The 10831-nt window shown below is 38.8% G+C and overlaps 1 protein-coding gene across 1 annotated transcript in view; it reads left to right on the plus strand.

Annotated features, from left to right (window-relative positions):
* SUPV3L1 (Suv3 like RNA helicase) overlaps window positions 1-10831 on the plus strand; it is a 33341-nt gene that overhangs the window by 9321 nt on the left and 13189 nt on the right. The window contains exons 8-12 of the mRNA XM_006761000.2: window positions 4849-4926; window positions 6427-6518; window positions 7908-8088; window positions 8623-8716; window positions 9634-9853. Of these exons, the coding sequence (XP_006761063.1) occupies window positions 4849-4926; window positions 6427-6518; window positions 7908-8088; window positions 8623-8716; window positions 9634-9853 (665 nt within the window). The remainder of the gene's footprint in view (window positions 1-4848; window positions 4927-6426; window positions 6519-7907; window positions 8089-8622; window positions 8717-9633; window positions 9854-10831) is intronic.

Below are 10831 nucleotides of genomic sequence, written 5' to 3' on the forward strand. Positions count from 1 at the left end.
CTGCACGCCCCCAACTGGGGATCAAGCCCGCAACTTGAACATGCACCCTGACCAGGAATTGAACAGATGATCTCTTGGTGCATGGGTTGACGCTCAACCATACCTGCTGGGCAACCGTCATATACTTTATATAGTGTTTTCCTTTATATTTTTAGTACCCAACTGATACCAATTAATTACACTATTATTGACTCTATTTCTGTGCTGTACTTTTTATCCCCGTGACTATTTTGTAACTACCCATTTGTAGTTCTCAATCCCTTCACTTTTTTTGACCCGGTCCCCTGATCTCCCTCTCCTCTGCCAGTCATAGTCTGTTCCCTGTATCTATGAGTCTGTTTCTGTTTTGTTGTTCATTTATTTTGTTCTTTAGATGCCACATATATGTGAAATCATATGGTATTTGTCTTTCTCTGACTGACTTATTTCACTTAGCATAACACCAATGCTGTCACAAACAGTAAGATTTCATTTTTTTTTTATGGGCATTATTCATATTTTGATCTTTTCTTTTTTCTTTCTTCTTAAAAAAGACCTTTAACATTTCTTGTAATGCTTGTTTGGTAGTGTTGAACTCTAGTTTTTTCTTGTTTGGAAAGTCCTTTATCTGCCATTTGATTCTATAAGAGAATGTTTCATTAGAATTTTTTTCAATTGGGAACTTTGCCAAGATGGGTTTTGAAATTAATAAGGTTAAGCTGTTTGCCTACTTATGTTTTAGGTACCCAGAAGCCAGAGCCATACAGCGGAAGGTAATATTCCATTCAGGCCCCACAAACAGTGGAAAGACTTACCATGCAATCCAGAAATACTTGTCAGCAAAATCTGGAGTGTATTGTGGTCCTTTAAAATTACTGGCACATGAGATCTTCGAAAACATTTTATCACTTTGAATATTTCTTGTTAGTCTCTTCTGGCCTGGAAAGTTTCTGTTGAGAAATCAGCAGATAATCTGATTCCCTTGTAGATTACTAACTGCTTTTCTCTTGCTGTTTCTAAGATTCTCTTTGTCTTTAACCTTTTGTATTTTTATTATGATGTGTCGTGTGGGTCTCTCTAGAATTCTCTGTGTTTTGTTGACTTATATGTTTATTTTCTTCACCAGGTTAGGGAAGTTTTCTTCTCCCAGCACCCCCATGAAGTGAATGTTAGTACACATGCAGTTGTCCCAAAAGCTCCTTACACTATCCTCAGTTTTTTGGATTCTTTTTTCTTTTTGCTGTTCTGATTTTTTTTTCAATGTTTTGTTGTGGTGGTGGTTTTTTAAGTATATTTTTATTGATTTCAAAGAGGAAGGGAGAGGGAGAAAGAATCATTGATTGGCTGCCTCCTGCACACCCCCTACTGGGGACCACGTCTGCAACCTAGGCATGTGCCCTTGACAGGAATTGAACCTGGGAGCCTTGAGCCTGCAGGCCAACTCTCTAAACTCTCTATTCACTGAACCAAAGCAGCTAGGGCTGTTCTGATTTTTTCCCCCTGCTTCCTTGTATCAAATCACTGATTCTCTGCTTCATATCCTCTACTGTTGATTCACTCTAATTTATTCATTTCAGTTAGTGTAACCTTCATTTATGACTGGTTATTTTTTATGGTTCTATGTTCTTTTTCATACTATTGAAGTTCTCACTAAGTTCTTTGAGCATACTTATAACCATTGTTTTGAACTCTGCATCTGGTATATTGCTTGTCTTTATTTTGTTTAGTTTTTTTTTTGGAGTTTTGTCCTGTTCTTTCATTTGGGACCTGTTTCTTTGTGCATTTTGGCTGCTTCCCTATGTTTCTATGTATTAGCTAAAGCTGTTACATCTCCTGGACATGGTACAGTGGCCTTGTGTGGTAGGTGTCCTGTAGGGCTGAAGGATGCAGCCTCCCTGTTCACCTGAGCTGGGCACTCTTGGTGTGCCCTGTGTGGGCTGTGTGCACGGTCATTTTATAGTTTATCTTTGATTGCTGTTGGCATCACTGGGAGGGATTGACCTCCAGGCCAATCAGCTACAGCGAAGTAGCTGCTGTGCTGAAACCAACCCTATGGAGCGGAACTTGGTTCCGTGAGCTTTGGTGCTTGCTGAGTCCACCCTTTGAGTGTGTCACTGGTGGAGGTGGTAGGGTTGTAATCTGGTGTGGTCTGAAGCTGTCCACTAGGAGCACTGGCGTTGGGTTCTTCCAGGCAGTGTAAGGTCAGCTACTGCCTATGGCCTGCCTGGGGCCACCTGGCACGAGCTACAAAGTGATCTCCAGATGGCTGCTATTTGTGCTGGGCTTGGTGGTGCCCAAGAGAGGCCAAGCTTCGAACCAAGGCTGGCTGCTACTAGTGCTGGGTCTGGGGTCACTTAGCAGGAGGTATAGTGTATGCAGATGCCAGATGCTGCTTGTTTAAGAGATTTTAGGAAAGTCCAAAACATGAGGTGAGAGAGGCCATTTGTAGTGAAAGCCCCTGGAAAGGGCTTGGGTGGGCCTGAAAGTTGGTTGGGGTGGAGTCTTAGGAAATCACCAGGGCAGGGCTAACAGGGTTAGCCAGGTTGATGGAGACTCAGATATGATGCCTATCTGCTGGCTCTTTTGGGGGAGGGCTCAGAAAAGGAACAGTGGCCTCTGCCAGCACTTCTGTTTGGGGGAAAAGCTGCCCCTCCAGCTCTCATCCCAATGCCAGACAACTCAGTTCCTCCCTGTATGTCCCTAGTGCCTCTCGAGCTGCTGCCCCAGTGCTGGAGCTCAGAGTGAGTGAGTCCTAGTAAGTCTGTGCACTGGCCCTTTAAGAGGAACTGCGTGGGACTCCAGCCCAGCCACAATTCCTTGTGGTTTTTACAGCCAGAAGTTATGGGTACTTATCTTCTTGGCATTGGAACCCTGGGCTGGGGGTCATGGTGTGGGGCTGGGACCCCTTATCCTCAGAGGGACCTCCACAGCTGAGATCTTACTTCTGATTTTTTATCCACCACAAGTGGTTTGGGACCAGCATGTTCTGTGTCTCTGTCCCTGTTATCTTTCTCATAGTGGCTTCTTTATATCCTTAGTCATAGGACATCTATTCAGCTAGATTTCAGGTGATTCTGAATGATGGTTGCTTTGTAGTTTAATTGTAATGTTGATGTGGTTGTGGGAGATTCTGAGTACTGCGTTTACTATGCCACCATCTTGACCAAAACCTCCTCTCCCCTCTTGATCTAACTGCTATCAAGTATTTGGTGTATATCTTTTCTGCTGTCAGTACCATAAATTGTGTTTTTTAAAACATTTACATGATTATATTGTATTATTGTTCCACACTTGCTTTTTATTCTATACATGTTTTTAGATCTAGGCTTGTTTTGCATATACACACACACACACACACACACACACACACATATATATATATACACATATATATATACATATATATATACACACACACATATATGTAAAATCATATATGTCATAAATATATATGTCCAATTTATTCATTTAAACTGTTATATAGCATTTCATTTTATGACTAAAATTATACATTTTTCCATTAAAGAATATTTAAATGGTTTAAAGTCTTTCACTATTAATAGCACTGCAGTAAACTAGTTAAGTCACTTTGAAAATATTTTTTTATGAAAATCAACATTTTTTTATTACATAACCAATTATATCTTCACATGGAAAACATAAAAATAAATGCAGAGAAGAAAAAAGTACATGCTCTCCCAATTCCACCCATTCAGAATCAACAAGTGTTAACCCTGTGGTATATATTTTTCAGATTCTTTATCTGTGTTTTTATTGTGTATCCATATATTTATTTGTGCATTGTGGATATGTATATTAAATAAAAATAGGGATTATATACTACATGTTCGAGCAAATTATGTACTATTTAGTAGCTTCCTTTTTTAATTTTAATCTTAACTTTCTGTGTAAATGGATAGTTTTTTAAAAAATTAGTTCATTTTAACAGTTGTATGTTGTAAAAATTCAGATAGCACAGATATTTATAAATGAAAATACCCTTTTTTTCTAATCTTGTTTGTATATGCCCAGGTGCAATAAGTAAATTTTAATCTGATGGTTTTTCAGTATAAAAATAACTTTCTTTTGTTTCTTAAAAGTCTTTGCAGGCATATTACATTTTTAAAATTTTTAATGTGTTCTTAACTCCTTGGTATTTTAGGAAGAAAATTAAAATATAATTAAATGATTTAAAAAGAACAAAGTAATATGGTTGGAAGCATTAAAATAAAATTCGGCACTAATTTTTGCCGTAGTGATGAGCTTAAGTTCCCTAAGAATGAGCATTGCTGGGACTCGGGATTGCACTTTCCGCTCCTCACACCTGACTGGGCTCCTGTGGCAGAGAGGCTTCATTTACTGTGGGCTATCTGCTCCTGGTTCCTGGGACCATAGATACTTTTTTCTTTTCCTGCAGTGCAGGTGTGTTAGTTCTCATTAGGCAGATTCTCCAGGCTGCCCCTGAGATTGCAGAAATAGGACAAATGAACCTGCTTAATGTTCGAGGCAGTGCAGTAGAGTGGTTAACAGTCTGGACTTTGGAGCTGGATGGCCTGGGTTGGAATTTCATGTTTTTTGATCTTATACCACCTGTACATACTGTATCCTTGGGCCATGACTTAACTTCTCTGGGCCTCAGTTTATTCTTCTGTAAAATGAAGAAGATGATGACTTTCCTTTTATATTTGTTGTGAGGATTAAATGAGTTACAATTGTAAAGCCCTGAGAACAAGACTGCCAGGAAGGAAGCACTGAGTGATCAGTGGGGATGATGACTGGTGGTGATGAAAGCTTGAAATGTTGGTGTTGTCATTTGTTTGCAATACTATTTAAGTACTTATATTGCTCATGATAACTTTTTATTTTAAGATGAAGTGGCTGTGATTGACGAAATTCAAATGATTAAAGACCCAGCCAGAGGATGGGCCTGGACCAGAGCACTTCTAGGTTGGTGGTCTTAATGCTTGAAACCTGTGCTTTGTGACATCTGCACTGAGATGCATTATCTGCTGGGCATTACCAAGAAGAGCCAGCTAGATTCTTTCTTTTGAAACAAATCAAACAAAAAAGTCAGCTAAATGTTCAGTTTTATTTTCTAAATATTATTTAAGTAATGGGAAGTCTATTTTTCTTATTATGAAATTAGCATAACCACTTAATTGAAGTTAAAATATTCAAATCTCACCATATGTACAACCATTATTAAGATTTGGTTTGTTTCATGCCAGTTTTGTGACTATATAATTTTGTATCTTGCTTTTTTTAGTTCTGTTGTTTCCGATATGTTTTTGGAATAACATTATTATGTTATTAATAATGTTGCAGTAAAAATCCTTGTGGCCATAGCTTTTTATTCATATATTTTATTATTTCTTTAGGATAGGCTCCTGGAAGTGGAGTTATTGAGGTCCATGGACATGAATGAATATTTCTAATGCTTAATAATTGGAGTGAATTAAAATTAAAAAAAATTATTGATGGGGGCAGGGAGATAGAAAGAGAAACTTTAATTTGTTGTCCAACTTATTTATGTACTCATTGGTTGATTCTTTGTAGGTGCCCTGACCAGAGGTTGAACCTACAACATTGGTGTATTGGAATGATGCTCTAACTAAACTCAGCTATCTGGCCAGAGCTGGAGTGAATTTTTGATCAGCATGTTGTAGGACAGGTCTTCTCAGATTTAAAAACAAACAACTGAACTCTTTTCCAGATAAAGAGTATTAATTGAAACCTTAATGTAAAATGGATGAAAGCGGATCTGCTAAGGGGTAAGGAGATGGGAGTTCCTTCTGCCCTCCAGCCCCAGCCTCTGAGGCACCTCACTGATTCCGTGGAGGCTGATGTTCATACTAATCACAAAATGCCAGGCACCAGTCCTGGCTGACATCACCCTCTGGACTCGACACCTCTGCCAAAGCAGTTTAAAAGCCCCGATGTTTATAAAAATGTAGTTAGCCTTTGCCCAGTATGTTATTGTTTTGAGGTTTGAATATTGGAGATAATATTTATGAAAACATTTTGTAATCTTGTAAAGCAATAGAAACAAACTTAAAATATTTTTGCTAGCCCTGGCCTGGTGGATCGGTTGGTTGGAGCGTCGTCCCATACACCAACAGGTTATGGGTTTGATTCCTGTTCAGGGCACATATCTAGGTTGGGGGTTCCCTCCCCAGTCAGTGAGCAAAGGGGAGGCAACAGATTGATTTTTCACTACATCAGTGTCTCTCTCTACATATCTAGGTTGGGGGTTCCCTCCCCAGTCAGTGAGCAAAGGGGAGGCAACAGATTGATTTTTCACTACATCAGTGTCTCTCTCTCTCAAAATCAATTTAAAAAATGTTCTCGGGTGAGGATTAAAAATACATATATTGTTTGCTGTGTAAAGTGTTGCATATTTACTTTTATGTCTTTAAAAGTTTTAACTTGTGATTTTGCGTTTAACAGGACTGTGTGCTGAAGAGGTTCATTTATGTGGAGAAGCTGCTGCTATTGACCTGGTTACTGAGCTTTTGTACACGACTGGGGAGGAAGTGGAGGTACTCAGTTATATGCTTTGTTCTCAAGATGGCATAGCAAATAGCCCAGAGCACCCAGGCAGTGGCTTCATAGGCCCCAGGTAGTGGTAAATCAGAACTTAACTAGAAAGAAAGCTTTATTTCCTTGTAGTTGTCTAGGTAATACATAATTGATTTAACCTCATATTTGGAGTTCTGACAGAGTGGCCATCTTACCCTAAGTCTTCTAAAAGTACAGGAGATGCTTCATATGCTCTTGATAAAAACTTTTGGAGTTTCAGCAGATCTCTTTAGAATTAAATAAGTCAGGAATATTGGAAGTTTGAGGTTCAGCAAAAGTTTGTGCTTTTTATTTTTCTTTATTATTGATTTTAGAGTGAGGAATGGTGGGGGAGGGGAGAGAAAGAAACGTCCATGTGAGAGTAAAACATCTGTCGGTTGCCTCCACCTGACCAGGGGTCGAACCTGCAGCCTGGGTATATGCCCTGGCGGAATCAAACCTGCCACCTTTCAATGTACGGGGACATTGCTCCAACCAACTGAGCCACACTGGCCAGGGCAGAGGCTTGTGGTTTTAAAGTCTCGGATGTCAGGTAATTGGGGCCTTTGATATACATCTAATTGCTAGAAATAGTTTGTATCCCTTTTCAAATTCTTAGAGTAAGAAAACCAAATTCTTGGTTTTCTCTTAATCCTACTTTTTGTTTTCTTTATCAGAGTTCTATAATAAGATGAAGAAATATTTAAAAATTGGTCTATTACTTTAGTTTTGTGTTCAGCTTTCAGGGAGAGAAATGTAGTAGAAGAAATTCTGGGTTCTAGTCTTGGCTTTGCTGTTACTAGTTTTGTATTCTTAGGCAAATTGTAGAAGGCTGGAACTGGGAAAATCCTCTTCAGACCTGATCTTTTATAGGGCTCTCTCTTACTTTTTCATAAAAGAAAAGAACAGTGAGTAACCCTTCTGAGCTTATCAAGTTGCCATGAGAATCAAATGTAGCCCTAGCCAGTTGTCGAGTGGTTAGTGTTCTCCCTTGGACTGAGGAGTTGTGGTTTCCATTCCTGTCAAGGGCACACACCTTGATTGCAGGCTCGATCCCTGGCGCCGATCAAAGCATGTGCGGGAGGCAACCAGTTGATGTGTTTCTCTCACATCGATGTTTCTCTCTAAAATCAATGAGGGGAAAAAGAAAATCAAATGTATATGAAAGTGCTTTGAAAAATTTATGGAACACTGTTTAGCATTTAGTTAATTTAGAAATAGCAATGAATATTAAAATAAATGCTTTTCTGTATTTCCCTTTGAAAAACAATGGACCTTGTTTTTAGCTTTTAGCAAGTTTTTCACTTAATTGTTAGTCACATGAAATTGAGTTTGGTGTGTTATTTTACAATATCATATCTTTATTAAAGGTTCGAAACTATACAAGGCTTACACCCATTTCTGTGCTGGATCATGCATTAGAATCCTTAGACAACCTTCGGCCTGGGGACTGCATTGTCTGTTTTAGCAAGAATGATATTTATTCTGTGAGTCGACAGATTGAAATTCGGGGATTGGAATCAGCTGTTATATATGGCAGTCTCCCACCTGGTAATTACTGGCTTTCATTGTGAGAGAATAGTAAATCTTATTTTTGCCATTTATGTTGAATATGTATAGAAAACACAGTAAAAGATATTGAATTAAGATGCTTGATATATTAGTTATTTGTTATAGGTCATATAAAATAAGTATTTCTCTAGTTTATCTTGGTGGGGATAGACATATTTTAATTATTTCTAGCTCTTATTATTTGCTGTTATTTTAGATTTTGAATTAAAGAGTTTTTTACAGAAATGTCATTACCCATGAACTTGAGTAATATTCCTCAAATTGTAGTCCTGAAATCTGTTACTACATGTCTTCAGAAGTGAGAAGGCTAGTGTGGTGTGGGATTGTGTTGCTGTATGTGGGGATATTTAAAAGAGTGGAAATAAAGGATAAGTAGCTCTTTGAGGATGTAAAGAAACAGTAAGAATTTTATCCATAAGAATAGAAAGTAGGGGGTGAGGGTTTTTAAGATACACTTAGTGTGATACAGTAAAAGATTGAGAACACTGATTTAACATAAACTTTTTATTTTAGGGACCAAACTTGCTCAAGCAAAAAAGTTTAATGATCCTGATGATCCATGCAAAATCCTGGTTGCTACAGATGCAATTGGCATGGGACTTAATTTGTAAGTGATTTTTTTTTTTTTTTTAGCAATCATGGATATTCAGTGGGTTAGATGGCAATTAAAAATTTTCTAATTGGCATTAGAATGACCACTTTGGAGACTGGGTATTACCATATAGGTCTGAGATTTACCTTGTTACACCGGGTAAGGGAGTAAAAAGAAAGTATCACATAGCTCGGACTTTGAGTGCTGCTCCCTACCACTGCTATCCTGTTATATTACCTTACTTTACTTTTAGTTTCTCAGTTGACAGGGTGTGTGAGTGCCTACTGTGCTTGTAGGGCTAGCTATTATCTGTAAGGATAACAGTACTAAGCCTAAATATTCCTCTCTGGGGAATGAATCAAAAAAACTATTCAAACTGTTAATATCCAACTTTTAAAAGCAGCTTGAGCCCTAGCTGGTTTGGCTCAGTGGATAGAACGTCGGCCTGCAGACTAAAGGATCCCGGGGTCAATTCCGGTCAAGGGCACATGTCTGGGTTGCGGGCTCGATCCCCAGTAGGCATGCAGGAGGCAGCCAATCAATGATTCTCTCTCATCATTGATGTTTCTATCTCTCTGTGCCTTCCTCTCTGAAGTCTAAAAATATATTTTTTAAAAAAGGCAGCACTATGAGAATACTATGTGGTTTATTTATAAAAAAAAGTTAATCTTTAGCCTTATTGAAGTATAATTTACATACTATACAGTTCACCCATTGTAAAAGTACAAGTTGATAAATTCTAGTAAATTTACACAGTTGTTGAAAAATACTATTTAAAGGGAAGAAAAAATGACCAACAAACCTCTTTTTCTTATTTTGAAAACAGCGGGCAAGGTTGCAAGTAGTCTAACCTAGAATTGAGTGAGTGTTTCTGCAGTGACCCAGTCATGGAGAGTTTTTCGTCTGTGAGATCATTTTTATTTCTATTTCAGGAGCATAAGAAGAATTATTTTTTATTCCCTTATAAAGCCCAGTATCAATGAAAAGGGAGAGAAGGAACTAGAACCAATCACCACTTCTCAAGCCTTGCAGATTGCTGGCAGAGCTGGTAGATTCAGTTCGAAATATAAAGAAGGAGAGGTTACAACAATGAATCGAGAAGACCTCTGTTTATTAAAGGAGATTTTGAATAAACCTGTCGATCCTATAAAGGTAAGGTTAATTACTCCTCTTTGGAGGAAAGTCATGCCATCCTTCACCCTCCCTCCAGACTCTTGCCTCAGACACGCGGTAACAAAAGAGAAATTTTATACCATGAAAATTATGTCAAGAAAGCCCTACTTGCCCTAGCTGGTTTGGCTCAGTGGATGGAGCATCAGCCTGTGGACTGAAGGTTCCTGGGTTTGATTCTGGTCAAGGGCACATGCCTGGGTTGCAGGCTCAATCCCTAGTGGGGGGCGTGCAGAAGGCAGCTGGTCAACTGATTCTCTCTTCATTTATGTTTTATCTCTCTCTCTCTCTCTCTCTCTCTCTCGCTCTCTCTCTCTCTCTCTCTCCCTCTCCCTTCCTCTCTGAAATCAATAAAAATATATTAAAAGCAAGCAAGCCCTACTTTATTGCTTTGGAGAAGAATAGACACTACTGGTTGAGAATGGTGTGCAGGTGAAAGATCCAGATTGAAAAGTTTAGTGAACCTAATTTCCTTTCGTTCTTCCTATAACCAAGCAGAAGGTGGGGGTAGGGGCACAGTTGCTTCGGGTGGGCACTCAGCTATGTAAGCAGACTGAAAACCTGTCAGGAGCTTGAATGTAGAAGAAACCCTTGAGTGTGGGGCAAAACAGCACTAAGCAACACAATTGTGAGCCAATAAGGACAAATGTAGTTAATGAGACAGAAGTGTACATATTTTCAACAAACTAGCTGTTACAGTTTTTTTAAAATATGTTTTTATTGATTTCAGAGAGAGGAAAGGAGAGGGAGAGAGATAGAAACATCAATGATGAGAGAAACATCAATTGGATGCCTCCCTTGCGCCCTCTACTGGGGATGGACCCCGAAACCCAGGCATGTTCCCTGACCATAATCAACTGTGACCTCCTGGTTGATGCTCAACCAACTGAGCCACACCAGCTGGGCCTAACTGTTACAATTTAAAGCTGCCTGGAAATCTTTCTAAATGTGGCTCTTTTC

Source organism: Myotis davidii, unplaced genomic scaffold (assembly GCF_000327345.1).
Source record: "Myotis davidii unplaced genomic scaffold, ASM32734v1 scaffold134, whole genome shotgun sequence".
NCBI lineage: Eukaryota > Metazoa > Chordata > Mammalia > Chiroptera > Vespertilionidae > Myotis > Myotis davidii.